General features: G+C 37.7%; 1 protein-coding gene across 4 annotated transcripts in view; it reads right to left on the reverse strand.

Annotated features, from left to right (window-relative positions):
• CNOT10 (CCR4-NOT transcription complex subunit 10) overlaps positions 1-19,408 on the reverse strand; it is a 63,404-nt gene that overhangs the window by 8,620 nt on the left and 35,376 nt on the right. For 3 of the 4 annotated variants that reach the window (XM_060162456.1, XM_060162458.1, XM_060162459.1), the window contains 4 exons: positions 19,172-19,293; positions 17,237-17,413; positions 15,977-16,057; positions 1,682-1,795 (listed from right to left, as the gene is read on the reverse strand). In XM_060162456.1, the coding sequence (XP_060018439.1) occupies positions 1,682-1,795; positions 15,977-16,057; positions 17,237-17,413; positions 19,172-19,293 (494 nt within the window). The remainder of the gene's footprint in view (positions 1-1,681; positions 1,796-15,976; positions 16,058-17,236; positions 17,414-19,171; positions 19,294-19,408) is intronic. The other variant, XM_060162457.1, reaches the window with a different exon arrangement.

Here is a 19,408-nt window from a genome sequence, read left to right on the forward strand (position 1 = left end):
ACTTCAAATTGTTTTCTGTGAATTTACTTAAAATTTTTTTTAAATCAAATTAAATGCCTTCATGACACTCAGAGCCCAGAACTCCAGATGAGGTGTACGGAAGGCAACAAGCAGCTGGGTAAAGCTGCTGTGGTATCTGGGCTGCCACCGGCAGAAAATGCTCATCCTCACTGGAAAGATAGTGGTCTGGCCAGTAATTAGAAACCAATGCTTAGGATAGAATAGTTAAGAGAATTAAAGATGAAGTTATCAGACATGGCTTGGCCAACCCCTCAGGGTTGGCTAAGAAATCATAAAATCTAAGAATTTTATTGTTTTGACGTTCAGAGGGAAGAAGTTGATAAATGAGGTTAAAAACCTTCCAGTAAATGCCAAGTAAAGAATCTAATTGGGATTGTTTTAGAATAGTGATCACAATGTCAGCCAGAGAATTAAAAAAAGCAGACAGGATTCGTGTTTCATTTTTGTTAAAAAGAAAAAAAACACACACAACTCTGCTCTACTGACGACCACACACACCACATCTGAGCAGCGCATGTCCAGTGGGGCGGTGCAGGCCGACGTTCCTGATTGGTATTTCACGGGGCTGGGCCACGGGAAGGAGGGAAGGCGCCTTAGAGGTAACGCGACCGACCGCCCTGACCTCGAGCTCAGGACCCTCCAGGCCTGGATATTAGATAAGGTTTTCTCACAGGCAAGCAGGAACGCTCACACTTGAATTGTGACAAATTCTCCTATGTTCCTGGATGCTCTTTTAATTTTGTTGTTTTTTTTTTAACACAAAGCATGAAAAACAACAAAAAATAATAAAACACAAGGCATGTTTGGGGAACACTGACCTGAAACAACCTTAATCAATGTAAATTTTAGATGATTATATAAAGTAATACTTTTTTAAAAGACAAAAATAATTAAACATTTATAGAATTGTTCCTCAGAGTACGATCTCACAGTTCTAAATGTTGCATGTTACACACAAAGGGCGCTGAAAGGCAAAAGAACATATTTTGGAAATTATAACTATATACCCACAGGATGAATGAAAAAACAACTGTCCTAATGCTATGCAGAGTACTTGTGGTCTTGGGTAAAATTTCTAGCATCAGCATCATACAAAGATTCAAAGAATGCTGCATCTTCCTCAATTTCCATAAAAGAAAAGATGATGTGCTTTAGAAAAATTTTAGCATGACAATGACACTAATATTGAAGAGGCATCTGAAGAGTTTAAATAAAACTCATGTACTCAGGAAATGGTACAGTAGTCTGGAAAAATATTTTAAAATTCTTATTTGTCTACTTTAATTTAATTCTTCAAAGCAGATTTATCCTGTTGACCAAACTCCTTTTTGTGTGGGTCTTCTGCTTGAGGACTAAGCTTGTTTGGGAGCTAATATATGATAACATGCTCCAGTCAGACCCAGCAGTGGAAACTACAGAGCCCAAAGATTCTGCTTCCTAATGCTCAGAACGGCAAATGCCATTTCCAATAACCCTTGAGGTGCAACAAGTGAAAAAAATTTCACTACCAAACACACAATTACCAAATTAAGAAAGAAACTTTTTGCTTTCCCTAAGATAATTTTCCACTGGGGGAGTAAAAGAAGCAATATGCACCACAAACTAACTGAAACCCTCCAAAGAAAACAAACCAGGGACACACAGGGCAAGTCACACTTACTTCAGGGATCCTGACAGCTTGGGCTGCTGAAGAAGTTTATCTGCATGATTCAAAGCCATAAGGTTATCACCCAAAGCCAGAGCCACGTAAGCACTACAGGCGAGTATGGAGCACCTGGAACACAAAAGGCAAGGGCTGAAGACCTGAGTTACAAAGTGACAATGGTGATATTTGTTAAACAGGAAAGAGCTCCCTAATTATAGCTGTGGCAATCTGGACACCAGGAAAGGAGAGAGGAAGCCACGGTACTAATGGTAAGAATTAGAATGATGTGTAAACTACCGTCTGAGGTTCAGTTTAGCTATTTACCTAGATCATCTTTAGCTTCCATCCCATCTCCAACAAAATAACCAAATGGAGTTACAATATATATTTAGCCTGTAAAAAAATAATACAGTTAATGGCCTAGTGAGAACTTACTTCCATAGAACATTTCTTTTAATATCCTAGAAACGCTATGGAAGCACATTTGCGACTCTGCTAAGAAACACAATTAACTTACTAAAAAATCCATTTAGCTCAGCTTACTGTAAAGTGTTCTCCTCTGAAACTATTAAGAAGTCTATAGGTCTTGCTAAGCAACAGTATCAAGAGTAACTAAAAGAATTTCATTCACATAGGTACTATTATCCTAAATGAATATTCAAGAAAAAACAGGCTGAATAAATACATGTGAAGGTAAAAAATTTAAGTTACACCGATTTTGCTAGGTTGGGTTGGAAACCTAAATTTCCGTTTTGTTTTCTACTTAAGGGGCAGCTCATTTAAAACAAGTCTAGCCAAAGACTTGACACTAATAGATCATTTGAATGTTAAACAACCGCTCCACAAAGCAATCTTAAAATAAACCCTTGTCAAATAGAAATGAGGTCTGAATGGCCGACCACAAATGACCTGACTTAGATACAGGGTTTTGAGTTATGTTTACAAATTACAATACATACGTATATCATGAAGTGCACTTGGGTTGTAATTTTAGTCTGAGGAAGAATGTAACCATCCTGGCAACACAGAGTTTTCTAACACTCTGAAATCCTCTGACCAGAAATGCCCCTCTGGTAAAAGCACAGCCAGGCAAATTCAGAAGCAGCCTGCCGTTTCCTCCTTACTGGCTCACTCCTGGTTGCTGGAACCTTATAAAATTATCTACTAAACGAAAAGCAGCCCCTCAACTCCTAACAACACAGAAAAGTAGACTGGCACGAGGAAATTGGTATTTATGGCCTTAGGTTATGATGATAAGGGCTAGAAGATTGCCCACTGTGGGTCCTTGTTTTATATCAGTGTAGAAACTGAGATCCAAAGTGATTAAATATATTCACTAGCTTAGAGTATGTGATTAAAGTCTGGACTAACTAACGGGCAACACTGTGGACTCTCAATTCACAGTTCTTCCCATCCTATCACACTGCTTCTCTGTCAATTCATAAGATTGCCCTAAAAATAAAGCAGAAAGAAAAGATTACATTATGATTTTCCTAATGCATACATAACTATGCACACATATGTAATCTGTCTTTTTAAAAAGGAAGAAAACAGAATTTAATTGAAACATTACAAGTTTAAATTTTGTTACTGAGCACCTAATGTAAAATCTGAACCCTGTTCATAGAAGAGAGTAATTTAAGAGCAGGCAAGTAGTGTTATTTCCAAAGGGATTTTCCTAACAAGCCGACTGTCATCCTTGTGTCTCCAAGAGCTGTCTTCACTACCCTGTAGCCACGGCCCCTGGGGGAAGTCCTCTCCCTGATGGAAGACTCCAGGGCCCACAGGACGGAGGCACTGGCTAATTATCTCCCATTTTCAGGAGCACTTCAGTGGTTAAGCTCTGTGTGGTAAGATTAGGTGACTTAATTTCCTCTTTTGGTTTATTTGTAGTTTTATTTTTAAATGGCAATAAACATTCATTCATCAGCCAGATATGCATTATGAAGACAAAGAATGACGTTTAAAGGCCTAAGTCTCCAGAGGCCCAAGACCACCATCAGCTCATGGCAGTCATACAATTTAATATCCGTTTTCATCTGTGACTTTGCCAAAGGCCAGGGTAAAACACAGCTCCTTAAAAGCAGAAGCCTGCATCTTTTGTTTCCTACACAAAGACGAGAGCAATTTCTCACCATCTGCAGTAGGTGTTTAATAGGTAATCACTGAAGACCACAGCTTTCAACATTTTAGATTTACTTCTCCAGGCACCCAGACCCCCACCTGTCCTGCTGGCAGGCCACCTTGCTGACCAGGCCAGCTCCTTCCCGGCTCCCAAACACAGGGGAGTCACCCTGCACGCTCTAGGTCCTAGAGTCTAGGACAGGCCTCACCTCAGGCAGGCTTGCTGGGAAAAGCCTGCCCTGGCCTCTCCTGACAGTAGGGGGGCTATTACTGCTCCAGCCCACTGTCAAGCCCACTTTGGGTCCAGAAATCAGTCATGTAAGATTTGCAGCAGGATTCTGTTTCCCAAACTATAATTATGTATAAGGTAAAAATCTTGTTTTCCTTAGCTTTTACCTCTTTCCCCATAAGATACCATATCAAATTAGAACAGGGTGAAAGATTTATACTAATAATACAAGCCTCCTATTAAAAAATACTTGAATATGTGAATGCAAAACTTTGGGGCATTTATGCTCCTCTTGTCAGAGTGCCTTCCAACCCACCCTAACTCATCTCTCACCACCCTCTCACTCATCCTCCTTTTCCTCTTAGAAAACAACACTCAACTCTACATAATTCCTGCAGACCAGTCACACTAGAAACACGCACAGCTCTCTCTACTGAGCCTCTGGAGAAATCACTTTACTTCTGATAGCTGCTACTTAAAATATTGACCCCCACCCACCAGCCTGCCCCACTACTTTCTTACTTCCTTGAGTCACTGTCCAATCTGCTTTACCAGCCACTCAGTGGATCTGACAGTTCATTAGACTGGAAGAACTATACCTCAAGGGAAAGGACACGCTAGCCTCTCCCCCCCACTGTGGCGGATCTGACACAGCCCCACCCTCTCCTCCACATGCTGGAGGAGCTGGCTTTAGGTCTACAGAATGCCAACCCTTGGAAAAGAAAGGAACAAAAGGATGAAGAAGAAGAAAGAGAAATGGGGAAATAATTTTCCTTAAAGGACCAAACTACAGCAACAAGCTATGTTAAGACTGGGCATTAAAATTTGTCAAGCCATATATTCTGTGAGTAAAATGAACCAAGTGTCTGAAATAGCTCAACCCATATCAAAAGAGGCTAAAATGGGGGTAAATCCAGTCAGTCACCATCGGTCAAAGGAAAATAAATTCACAAAGTAACTTCATGGCAAATGTTATTTGAAAAACTGGCTTAAAAAATTCTATAAAGAATTTCTTCCAATAAACTGAACATGGTACTGGATTTTAAAATTTAAAAAAATATACAAGCTGTTCCCATTTAGCTACAAAAATCTAGAAAATGTTAAACCTGTCAACTTCCCATTCAAGAAAATTAAAAAGTTAAATTAGATAAGTTTTTCACTTCATGTCTTCTGTAAACACTTTGCTTTCTTTTTTTTTTTTTTAACATTTTGCTTTCTAATAACAGTTCTGTGCAAAAAGAATCTTACTGACAAACACACTCCAAATCCAACACTAATATAAGCCCAGCTCAAAGAAGCTGAAGAAGTTTTCCTCCTCAACCAAATCTAGCATCTCAAGGAACCCAGTCTTACCCCTGGTGGCAAATAAAATGCAACAGTCACAGACATTGCATTTTATACATGGACAAGACCTTAAGACAATGCAATCCAATTTGACAGAAGAGGAATGAAAGGCCCAAAGGGGTTAAATGATTTGTTCAATGTCAGCAGGAGCCCTGTGGGGTTTCTCCAGAGTGGGAGACCACTGAAGAATTATTCTAACCCCCGCTTGTGATCAATGTGATCATCAGTTCAGCTGAATGGGGTCCTGGGACTCAGGTGTGAATCATGCTGATGTGAACACAAACTGCTGATAAGGTGAAGGATATGTCACACAGGCAGGTTCCCACTTTGGCAGAGTTTATTAGATAAAAAAGTTTCAGTAGGACCAGACCCAGCTGTAAGACTGACATGGGGTCAAGTCTCTAGCAAGAGCAATATGAGATTCAAAAGATTATTAGCTATAAACCTGTTTTAGGAATGTCTCATGAGCTATAACAGAACCACTTGTGTAAGACCAAAAGAAATATGATTCCTTAAGTACACTAAAACTGCCTGTAATATTAATGTTATCAACCATTTGTTTGACTCATCTTCTTTTATAAACACTGGCCCAAGGGAGGTCCCTTTTAACTGAATGGGAAATAATTCACTGAGTGTCACATCAGAGTCTAAAAGAACTAATTAAGGTTCCATAATTTATACCTGTGGAATAACTGGGCCTAATTAAATTTGGTCTGAACATTTCCTTTTATCCATTTTGAGCCTCTTATTAAAAAAAAAGACAAATTGAAATTTCATTTTTATCTTGTATGCTTTAAGTCTGGCCTCAGTGTTATTTGCTACCCTTTTCTAGTTGTTATACTCTTTTCCAGGTTCTAGAGAAGCCTCCGATTTAGTTTTAGAAACTAAAAGTTCGCTAATATCACAATCTCAGAATGAATAACAAAGATGTCCTATTATTATGCAACATATAAGACTTCGTACATATCCATGACAGTTATTAAAACACTATGCGACAATGAAATTTTTTTTTTTTTGGTTGCGCCACTTGGCTTGCAGGGTCATAGTTCCCCAACTGGGGATTGAACCCGGGCCACGCAGTGAAAGCACCGAGTCCTAAGCACTGGACCACCAGGGAATTCCCTAAAATGTTAATATGTGACTAATCCTATGAACTTTTTTCTTTATCATAAGATACCACTAGTATGCAAAAGAATTAATAAGTTGAACTCTTACCTCATACTGTATACAAAAATTAACTCAAAATGAATCAAAGACCTCAACTTAAGTGCCAAAATTATAAAACTCTTAGATGAAAATATAGGGGTAAACCTCATGACCTTGAATTTGGCAGAGGATTCTCAGATATGACACAAAAAGCACGACCAATAAAAGAATAAAACATAAACTGAACTTCATCAAAATGAAAAATATTTGTGATTCAAGGACACCTCCAAAAAAGTGAAAAGACAACCGACAGAATGGGAGAAAATATTTGCAAGTCATATATCTGATAAGGGTCTTGGATCTCAATACACATTTCTCTAAAGGAAGAGATACAAATGTCCAATAAGCACAGGAAAAGATGCTTGACATCATTAGTCTTCAGGGAAATGCAAATCAAAGCCACAGTGAGATACCACTTCATATCCACTACAATGTATATTCAAAAAGATGAATAACAAGTGTTGGTGAGGATGTGAAGAAACTGCAACCCTCCTACACTGCTGGTGGGACTGTAAAATGGTGCAGCCACTTTACAAAACAGCCTGGTAATTCCTCAAATGATTAAACAGTTACCATAGGACCCAGCAATTCTACTTCTAGGTATACACCCAAGAAAAAGAAAAACATATGTCTACACAAAAACTTGTACATGAATGTTTATAGCAGCATTATTCTTAATAGCCTAAGGATGGAAACAATCCAGATGTCTATCAATGAATGGATAGACAAAATGTAGTATATACATACAATGGAATATTATTCAGCAATAAAAAGGAACGAAGTACTGATACAGACTACAACTTGGGTAAATCTTGAAAACACTATCCTAAGTGGAAGAGGTCAGTCATAAAAGCCCATGTATTGTATGATCCCATTCATAGGAAAGTCCCAAACAGTGAAATCTATAGAGAAAGAAAGTAGATTAAGGCTGGCGAGTAGATTGGGGATAAAGGGGTCACAGCTAAAGGGTGCAGGGTTTCATTTTGAGGTGATGAAAATGTTCTAAAATTGACTGTGCTGATGACTGCACAATCCTGTGAATATACTAAAAAACACTGGATGGTACACTTTAAATGGGTGAATTGTATGGTATGTGTGAATTATATCTCAATAAAGTAAAAATATAAGATATGAGTGATACAGTCAATAAATGTTTGACTTAAAAAAAAATTAAAAGTACATCCTTGGGACTTCCCTGGTGGCACAGTGGTTAAGAATCCACCTGCTAATGCAGGAGACATGGGTTTGATCCCTGGTCCGGGAAGATCCCACATGCCGTGGAGCAACTAAAGCCCGTGCGCTATAACTACTGAGCCTGCGCTCTAGAGCCCATGAGCCACAACTACTGAGCCTGTGTGCCACAACTACTGAAGCTCACGTGCCTAGAGCCCATGCTCCACAACAAGAGAAGCCACTGCAATGAGAAGCCTGCACACTGCAACGAAGAGTAGCCCCCGCTCGCCGCAACTAGAGAAAGCCCGGGTGCAGCAACGAAGATCCAATGCAGCCAAAAATAAATAAATTTATTTTAAAAAGTACATCCTTATAACCAATCACTATATGACAATCATTATCTCCCAAATGCACGTGGCAACATTAATATTTAAATCAAAGCAAATGGCCAACATATCAATCCCACACATGCTTCTACATTCTAAGATTCATTTGGACCTTAGGCCTTTTAAAGACAAATTTTTCAGAAGAGATATTCAGCTAAATTTTGTGGCATGTGAGAAAACTGGCATAGGAACAATATTATACATTTGTAGAAACCATGTATCAACAAATATAAACACTTCAAACAGTTCTAAAACCTTAGAGGCAGCATTGTCCAACAGAAATATAATTGGGGCCATGAGTGTAATTTTATATTTTCTAGTAGACACATTAAAAAAAGCAGAAACAGGTGAAATTAATTTTAATAGATTTAAATTAATCCAATATATCATTTCAACATACAGTCAATATAAAAAATTACTGACATATATTACATTTTTTAAAGTTTTGAAATCCAGTGTGTGTCCTACATCTGACCTTTCACCAGCCACATCTCATGTGCTCAGGGGCCACATGTGATGAGTGGTTCTGGTACCGGACACTGCAGTCTTAGGGTCTAAGGAATACACGTAAAATACAAAGAAAGGGTTTTTTTGCTGTTGTCAAGAAACTAAGTTTTCCATGTCATATCACCCCATAAGTGATATATATGTAAGAGAAACTGACCATTTATCAATCATTAGTGGTTAAATTATATTTCCCCAAATAATATATTTAAAATTATATTAATTTTGAAAATTTTCAAAATACCTTAAAAATTTTAAGTTAGGTATAATTTTTATACCTTAAAATACATCATTTTAACTGCACAGTTTGATAAGTTTGAATATACACAAGTAGCCACCAGCCCAATTAAGATACAGAATATTTCTTTCACCCGAGAAAGATTCCTTCCAGTCAGTTCCCTAACCACTGTTCTGATTTCTATGAACATAAGTTAGTTTTGTATAGTTTTGCCTGTCGTATAAATAGTATAAATAAAATCATACAGCATGTGCCTTATATTGAGTAAAAGAAGAAACACGAAATGTTTTGAGTTTCATATGTTGACTTGTGCATCAGCAGCTTGTTCCTATTTACAGCTGAGTAGCACTCCAATACACAGAGTTGCCTGCAATATATTTTTTATTTTTTTAAACTCTTTTTAAAAAAATTTTGGTTGCACTGCGAGGCATGTGGGATTTAGTTCCCTGACCAGGGATTGAACTCGTGCCTCCTGCAGTGGAAGCGTGAAGTCCTGACCACTGGACTGCCAGGGAATTCCTGGCCTGTAATTTAGTTATCCATTCTCCCACTGATGCATGACTGGGCTATTTCTACTTTTTGTCTATCACAAGTAAAGCTGCTATGGAATTTTTGCATGGACAAGTTCTCATTTCTCTCAGACAGAACCTAGAAATAGAATCTTCTATTTTAAAAATTTAAAGTCATCGCATTTATTTAACTCAAGGCTACAGAGTGTATGTGTGTTTTCTTTTCTTTTTTTAAAAAAATAAATTAATTAATTTATTTAATGTTTGGCTGTGTTGGGTCTTCATTGCTGTGCACAGCCTTTAGTTATGGTGCGCGGGGGCTACTCTTTGTTGTAGTGCGTGGGCTTCTCATTGCAGTGGCTTCTCTTGTTGCAGAGCACAGGCTCTAGGCACGTGGGCTCCCGTAGTTGTGGCACGCAAGCTCAGTAGTTGTGGCACACAGGCTTAGTTGCTCCGTGGCATGTGGGATCTTCCTGGACCAGGGCTCAAACCCGTGTCCCCTGCATCGGCAGGCGGATTCTTAACCACTGCGCCACCAGGCAAGTCCCTGTGTGTGTTTTCTTAATTGAATGAAACCAATAGCTTTGCAGAGCTTTAGGTGGTTAAGGAACTGAAGCAATATTCTCACAGTGTCATTATATATATGCTTTTCTTCATCCATTATATTGGTATCTCTAAGTTCATCTGAGCCTCACAATTAAACTATTTAGTTGATTTCTGAGACATTTTCCTGTTTGGAGGACAAATTTCTGTTTTAATTGTGAGAATATTTTTCTGAAAGCTACCTTGATTTTATTTTATTTTTTATTTTTAATTTTTTTGCGGTACACGGGCCTCTCACCGCCACGGCCTCTCCCCTTGCGGAGCACAGGCTCCGGACACGCAGGCCCAGCGGCCATGGCTCACGGGCCCAGCCACTCCGCGGCACGCGGGATCCTCCCGGACCGGGGCACGAACCTGCACCCTCTGCATCGGCAGGCGCACTCCCAACCACTGCGCCACCAGGGAAGCCCTGAAAGCTACCTTGATTTTAATATGGAATCTCACAATTGCTTCAGGTGTCCTATGCCTTCTGAAAACATACTTGTAACTCGGTTAGAATGAATTTTTTTGGCCCCATCTTCTTTTACATACAAATGAAAAAAAAAAGAAAATAGTCAAGAAGCTCTGAACCATATGCTAAGAAGTGGCCATTAGAACAGTCATGATAATTTACAGCATATTAGTTATGCTGGAAATAGGAAATGAGGTTTTGCACTGGTGTCTTGGGTATTATAGAACAGAGGGGTCAAATATAATAGTCCATAAAAACTAAACTATACACTAGTCACACACATTTCCAATCACATAAAAGAATTCAGGTCAGAAATGGATGAAATCTCTAAGAATTCCAGGATCTCAACGGAGAACCACTGTGCTCAGACCCCTTTCTGTAGAAGACAGCTGGCTCCTGCCACGGAACTGCCCTTTAACACACCCAACTGCGCTGGGAGCTTTTATAGCTTTGAAAATTACCACACAAATCTTTTACGACTCCTTCCCCCACACCATTTGTCTCCACATTACCGTTACTACTGTCCTGTGGAGCGGTTCTTTTTATAAATCTACCCTAAGGCTCCTTCTGTCTTGTTCCATTTCCCTTCTCCCATCTGCTCCATAAGAAAAAAAGGTTAATATATATCAGCAAACCCATCTTTACCTCACTTTATGATGACGGAATTCCCTATGGAGACCCTTTGCCCCTTTCCACAAAAATAGGGAAGTAGTTTTCTCTGAAAACCACCAATCCTCCTACTAGGGTGTGTGGAAAGAAAACAGTTGTGAAAGGCACAAAACTCTTTGAGAGGAGGTATGCCACCCTGCACATACCCTTCTCTTTAATGCCACTTACAGAAGGTAAAGTTAAATTACACAACTCTGCAGCTGTTCAACCAGTGTGGAATCATAAACTTCTTAAATTGCATATGCATACATAAAGCAACCCTAAGATTAGTATTCATTCAAATATATTTGTAAAAATTAAGTTAAACTTAAACATCGTTTCAAATACCTTCATCATTAAGGATTCCCCTTAAAAACTGTGCACAATGATATTCACTGCAGCATTATTTGTAATAGCAGAAACTGAAAACATTATAAATAGCTAAATATAAATCAGTGTTAAATAAACTGTCATATCCATATAATGCAATTCTATGCACCCATTAGAAAGAATGAAACAGAGCTCTGTACTGATATAGAACAATCTCTAAAGACATATTGTCAAATGCAAAAAGTAAGGTATAGAGCAGTGTGGAACTCTGCAGCTATAGTGTAAAATTCCCATATATACATATACTGGGATGATAATGAGAAATCTCACTGGAAGGATACATAGGAAACTGGTCAGCAGTTGCCCCTCAAGGGAGAGGAAGCAGAGGACTGGGACTGGCCAATATTCACTTTACACTGCAGAACCTTTTGTCTTACTTGTATTTTTACCATATAAAATAACCTATTAAAGATAGATGAACCTTGAGATAGCTATAAAATGCAGGTGGCTCCATAAACAGAGAAATGTATAGAAAATATTAGGCATATTGGGGAAGAAATGGTACATTTTTTGGGCAAATTAAAGCATTTTCCCAAATATGGTCCTGGCTGAAATTTACAATCCACCCCCTTTTGGGTTTACTTAACTTGCTCTGTTTTTACACATTTCCACTCAGATGAAAATCTAGCATAGTGAGTTTATTTTAGTTATATGGTTGGAATTTGATTTTTTTTTTTTTTTTGGCCGCGCCATGTGGGATGTTAGTCCCATGACCAGGGATCGAACCTGTGCCCCCTGCAGTGGAAGGGCAGATACCTAATCACTGGACAGCCAGGGAATCCCCAAATTTGACTGTTTTTTTTCTTTTTTAAAATTCCATTTTAGGGACTTCCCCTGTGGTGCAGTGGTTTAGAATCCTCCTGCCAATGCAGGGGACACGGGTTCAAGCTATGGTCCGGGAAGATCCCACATGCCGCAGAGCAACTAAGCTCGTGCGCCACAACTACTGAGCTTATGCTATAGAGCCCACGAGCCACAGCTACTGAGCCCACGTGCCACAACTACTGAAGCCCACGCACCCTAGAGCCCTCATGCCGCAACTACTGAAGCCTGCACGCCTAAAGCCCGTGCTCCGCAACAAGAGAAGCTACCACGAGAAGCCTGTGCACCGCAACAAAGAGTAGCCCCCACTCGCCACAACTAGAGAAAGCCTGTGGGCAGCAATGAGGACCCAATGCAACCAAAAAAAAAAAAAAGAAAAAAAATATTGCTGTGGAGTGAAATAAAATGGAATTTAAAAAAATTTTTTTAATTTATTTTTGGCTGCATTGGGTCTTCATTGCTGTATGCAGGCTTTCTCTAGTTGTGGCGAGTGGGGGCTACTCTTTGTTGCCGTGCGCAAGCTTCTCACTGTGGTGGCTTCTCTTGTTGCAGAGCACCAGCTCTAGGGACCCAGGCTTCAGTAGTTGCAGCATGTGGGCTCAGAAGTTGCGGTAGGCAGGCTCTAGGGCGTGTGGGCTTCAGTAGTTGTGGCTCGCGGGCTCTAGAACACAGGCTCAGTAGTTGTGGTGCATGGGTTTAGTTGCTCTGTGGCATGTGGGATCTTTCTGGACCAGGGATTGAACCTGCGTCCCCTGCATTGGCAGGCAGATTCATAACCACTGTGTCACCAGGGAAGTCCCACAATATTCTTTTGTATGTTTTGTTTTTGCCATTGTTTCACCAGTAATTTGTCATAGTATTTTTTTATTTTCTTGCTATCTTATGACTCATACAAGAAATAAGAATTCAAGAAATTTTAATGTAACTGAAGATTACTGAAAAAAACAATTACCGTTGTCAAGTTTTAAAAAATCAAAACACTGCTTTCAAAACCTTATATTACCAACTCCTCATTTCTAACTAAATTTGAGATTTTAGATTTCCCTCTATATAATCAGAAGATTAATGCTTTCCTCCTGACAACAGGATACAGGGGGAATATACACATACATAAAACCCAGGAAAGAAAGGTTATTACTGCAAAGTAGGAATCTGACAGAATAAAATAAAGAGATTAAAAAGCTGCTGTTTTGTTGAACAGGGTGCGTGGAGCCCTGAGCTCGTTGACAGTAATGCAGTGCCATGAACACACTGACCTGACAATACATGACCAGAAAAGGGCACATCTGCTGGCCAGTCTTTCCTCCAAAGGGATTCACTAAGATTAATGAAGTAACTTCATTTTTTAAAAGTTGGAAGAAACAGATATCCAGTAAGAAGATAAAAATCATCAGTTATCCCACTACTAGGAAGGTTCTGACATAGATCCCTCCAGACTTTTTTTATGCAAACAGACGTTAAAAAAATATATGTACGTTATTTTATAAAAATGTAATTTAAAACTGTTTAGACACAAATCTTAGCATTTTATAGCTCTGTTCCAAGATTTATTTGGAAAGTTAAATGACGTTAATCAAATGTACTATTATGAAAAATTACACAATTATGGATAGAGCCATACCTTATTTGTTTATATAAAATAAATTCTAGATGAAACAAAAATTTAGATTGGTGGTTGTGATAGTGTATCAGTAAAAGTGCTAGAAAACATGGCTAAATTATTTTTTAAATCTTGGAGGCAAGAAGGCCTTTCCAAACATTGCACAAAATGGAAAAAAAAGTAAAGAAGATTGATAAATATGATAATAAATGAAACTCTGCTTTACAAAATACCAGAGGGACTTCCCTGGTGGTCCGGTGGTTAAGACTCTGTGCTCCCAATGCGGGGGGCCCAGGTTCAATCCCTGGTCAGGGAACTAAGATCCTATATACTGCAACTAAGCCTGTGCACTGCAACTACTGAGCCCGTGTGCCGCAATGAAGATCCAGTGCAGCCAAAACAAAACAAAACTAAATACCAGAAACAATGTTACAAGACAAATGATAAAGGCCAATTTCTTTAATATAGAAAAACTCTTATAAAAACAAAAAGGATGAAAAACCCAATACGAAAATGGTAAATCCTACAAACAGAAGGTTCACAGAAAAAGTAATATAGGTGATCAATAAACCTTGGCATCAGACTAAGCACCTTGAATGGACTGAAAGAAATGCAAAATTTTAAAGTGAGGTTGTTTTCCACTTATCAGGGTGATCAAATTATCTTAAGAAGAAAAGATGCCCCGATCTCACCACCTAGTAGCTAATCTACTAAGTAATATAATTTTCTCCTAAGTGTTTGCCATCTGCTTTTGAGGGCAGTGCTTTTTCTTTTACCTCTGAATCCCCTGCAACTAGCACAAGAATGTTTGTTGGAAAAAACGTGAATGAACTACCTGCAATGCTACCTGCAATATATAAATGTCTTAACTATACTCTTCTCACTTTTTGCAACTTAATAGGTGAAAAAATAAGCAATGATGGTTTTCTTTCCATTTTAATTTGCAGTCCCATTATTGAAATCATTCTTAAAAGTAATGCTGAACCAATCAATCCTACTTCCAATATATGAAAAAATCATGGTCAAAATATTCCAAATTTGTTGAAAGATAAATTTATAGACTTAAGAAAGATAACCCCAAGGAAGAGTACAAACAAAGAAAATCACACTTAGACTCATCATAGTCTAACTGCTGAAAAACAAAGACAATCTATGTTGACAGAAAAATGGCACCTACAATACAATGGCTGTGATCAGACAGTGGAGGCCAGAAGATAATGCAGTGACATCCTGAAAGAGCTGACTAAAAAGAAAACAAAAACAAAACCTAAAATACTGTATTCAGTGAAAACATCCTGCAAGAATAAAGATGAAATAAAGACAATTCTAGATTTAAAAAAGAAAAAACAAACAAAAAAACACAAAACCTTAGAAAAACAAAGACCTGTACTATTAGAAATGCAGAAGGGAGATCTTCAGACTGAAGGGAAATGCTTGCTATCTTATATGAAAACTAGAATCATCAGGAAATGGTACTCATGTGGCTAAACATAAAAGACTACTCTGTTCCTTTTAACATATATATGACTGTTCAAAGCAAAAATAATGGGGCTTATAATCTACACAGACAAAAATATAACTTAACCAAACTGACACAGATGAAATAGAAAATCTGAAGAGCACTCATCGATTGAAGAACTTGAATTCATTATCGAAACTTTCCCGCAAAGAAAACCTATGCCAGATGGTTTCACTGATGAATTCTATCAAACGTTTGAGGAAGGAGCAATACCTATCTTATATAAACTCTTTCAGAAAACAGAGGAAGCACTTCCCAACTCACTCATATGTTCAGCATAACTCTGAAACTAAAACCTAACCAAGACACCTTAAGAAAGAAAAGCATGGACCACCCTTCCTTGTGAACATGGAAGCAAATATTCCTCACAAAATATTAACAGATCCAATCTAACAATTTATAAAAAAGGTAATAAATCCTGACTAGTATGGTTTAGTCACAAGATTGAAAGGTTGGTTTAATATTTGACATTTAATCAGCATAATTCATAACATTAACAAAATAAATGAGATAAACAATGTGCTTACTTAGTAGATACAATGCTAATTTTGTTTAGATACTCACTTTAAGTTTTCTAATTCCTGTTTTCTCAATGGGGAAGAAGGTGGAGCTGGAATGCATTTATCTCCATCGTGGCTTTTACTGCTAAAATAAAGATAGGCTGCTAATTATGAAGCACATGAATAAACAATTAAATGTAAAATTTTGTTTCCCTATACCCACTCCCATGCAACTTTTTATGAAAAAAGTGTAAAAGAACCAAAACATTGAAAAATGCGTAGTAACTTGGTATCACTAACATGTTAAAGCTACACTGCATATTGAGTTTCTTTTTCCCAGTACATGATACCTCTTTAAAAAGTCTCTAACAGGGCTTCCCTGGTAGCGCAGTGGTTGAGAGTCCGCCTGCCGATGCAGGGGACACGGGTTTGTGCCCCAGTCCGGGAAGATCCCACATGCTGCGGAGCGGCTGGGCCCATGAGCCATGGCCGTTGAGCCTGCGCGTCCGGAGCCTGCACTTCTGGAGCCTGTGCTCCGCAACGGGAGAGGCCACAACAGTGAGAGGCCCGCGTACCACAAAAAAAAAAAAAGTCTCTTAACAGAAAAAATATCTCTACTATACAAAGGAAACCACTCCAGTATTTTCACACATTTCTCATTCTTCTGTCTTTTACTAAGTATAGTAAAGCATAACCCCTTGATGGAGGAAAAACCATTCCACAATTTTGCTTCAAATTTTCTATAATAAACATGTTTTTCTACTATAATCAAGAAAAAATGCTGAGATGGAAGACTTGAGTTTAAAGGTGCCATGTGAAAAAAGAACTCTCTACATATAATGGTGTTTGTTTTATTACTAGATAAACTCTCCCTATTTCTATAGATTGGCATAATATTTAATTGATAGTAGGAAACCAGAAATGTATAGAAATGTTCTGGAGGTCAGTGGTTTACAGTATGTTAAGAGAAAAGGCAGAAGACAGTAAGAAAAGAGAAGTTTTAGGGACTTAAGTATTTATTTTAATAAAAGTTAAAGAAAAAAAAGCCATTTCTGACAGCAACCGGATTTCTTGCAGTGATTCCTCCTGGCAGTGAAAAGCTGTGACTTTCAACTTGTCTCGTTTAAGGTTCTTTCCTCACTTAGGCTTCACCTTATTTCTCTCTTCCAGAAATACTTAAACATTCATACTTTCCTTTCTTATTACTCAAAACAGAGAACTTTGGAAATTCAGGCTGCAGATTTCAGGAATTCAACTACAAGACAGAGGCTGACTAATGAAGTCCTAAAGATTTCACCAAGGGAGGTCAAAGGGGTCAGAATACCTGCAAGTGTCACTGCTTTCGCTGCTCTCTGTGTTGCCACCTAATTGATTACTATTTTTAGACCCATTTTCCTGCTTTGGATCTTGCTGTTCTTCAGGTAACAGCAACAAGGCATTTCTGAGACAAATGGCTGCAAACTCCATACTGGCTACAGGAATGGCTGAAGACTGTCCATCACTAAAAGAACAAAACCAAGTTAGCTAAGAAAACAAAAACAATAAATAAAACTTTTCTATTATCAGGAATAAAACCAATATAACTGTAAATAAAAACTTTGCCATCTAAGAGGTAGAAATTTGAATATAAGCAGTTATAAGAGAATGCTAAAGAACCCAAATCCTAAATATTATACGGGCATACCTTGGAGATATCACAGGTTCGGTTCCAGACCACCACAATAAAGCAAAGATTGCAATAAAACAATAAAGCAAAGATTGCAATAAAACAATAAAGCAAAGATTGCAATAAAACACTACCCTGTGGTCTATTAAGTCTGCAATAGCATTATGTCTAAAAAAACAATGTACATACCTTAAAAAATACTTGTTAAAAAAAATGCTAACCATCATGAGCCTTCAGCGAGTCATAATATTTTTTTTTTGCAATAGTACCATTGATGACCACTGATCACAGATTACCATAACAAATAATTATGAAAATGTTTGAAATATTCCAAGAATTACCAGAATGTGACACAGAGACACAAAGTGAGCAGTTGTTGTTGGAAAAATGGCACCAACAGACTTGCTCTATGCAGGGTTGCCACAAACCTTCAGTTTGTAAAACACAAAAAAAGCAACATCTGCAAAGCTCAATACAGCAAAGTGCAGTAAAAGGAGGTATGTCTGTGTATAAGATATAAAAAGTATAAATAATAGATTGCAAGTATATACATTAGACACCACATTGTGTCTATAGGAATGGGACTGAGGCTAGGAGACAACCTGAAGGATATCTGCAACATCAACGTTAAACTAACAAGGGAGTTATAGACAAGGAAAATTGTAGTGAAGGCCAGGACAGGTACAGTCAGAACTGGAAAGAAGGGAAGAAAGTAGATTCTTCACATTTGAGCCTTGTTTTGGTTGATGTTTGCTTTTGGAAATACCTTATTTACACATTTTGAAAAAGCAGCGTTATAACTTTGTTGAGATTTTATATAACTTCCTATTGGTTTTATATATCAAACTAAGTCAGCTTTATTAGGGGGAAAAAAGTGAAAAGTAGTAACAATTTTGAAACTGTAGGAAAGTGATGCTTTAACTTGTCTTTTGAACGAAATCTGCATTATTGTTGAAATAAATTAAGAGCAAAATATTGTGTGCCAGATACTTTTTTAAAACTTTGGGAAAACTTTTAAATGGTAGTGAACAATTTTATTTTTGGGAAAAGAAGAAAAGGAGCAAGTTTCTTACAAAGCCTACTCCTTTAGAAATAAGAGCAACGCCAAATTGGAATCTATGTAAAAGATAAAGATGTTCATATTTAAAAGTTGTTCAATTGAAAAGTAGTTCTACAAGTGACAGCTTTATAATACTTTTGTTTATATATGTGTTAGTACTTTTTTATCCTGATATTAAGAATTAGCTTTAGGGACTATGAGAAAATAAAAATAACTAAATGAAAAGTATCAATGATAAACGATATAAAAAGGAAACATCAAGATGCCCTCTTCTGGACATTCTGAATAATGGCACTGAATAGACCAGCGTTTCTTAGGGCGTCAACAATTTCAGCACCCGTGGATGTAATAAACCAAAATCATATGTCAAATAACATTCACCACATACCTACGTATAGGAGTCTATTTCTTGAAGTAGCAATAAAATCTAATTACAAAGTGGCTCCTCCTATGAAGTAATTCCTAAGCATATTTTTTATACATAACATTACAATGAAATATTATTATACACTTTCTCTTAGCAAAATACTTACTTATATACAGTATTTTGTATGGACTGTGATGCCAGAACTATTTTACGATGATAGCCTTGACCAACAATAGACTGTACAATTCCTTTTTTACTTGGAAGACCTTTAGTTTCTTGTTCAGAAGTCTACAAAATACAAATAATTTCCAATTAATTTAATGGAATTGTAAGATGGGGTATGAAAAATAATCCAGTACCTTTTACAATTACTCTAAGAAAATTCTTAAGACCCTTAAGATTC

Source organism: Lagenorhynchus albirostris, chromosome 10 (assembly GCF_949774975.1).
Source record: "Lagenorhynchus albirostris chromosome 10, mLagAlb1.1, whole genome shotgun sequence".
Taxonomy (NCBI): domain Eukaryota; kingdom Metazoa; phylum Chordata; class Mammalia; order Artiodactyla; family Delphinidae; genus Lagenorhynchus; species Lagenorhynchus albirostris.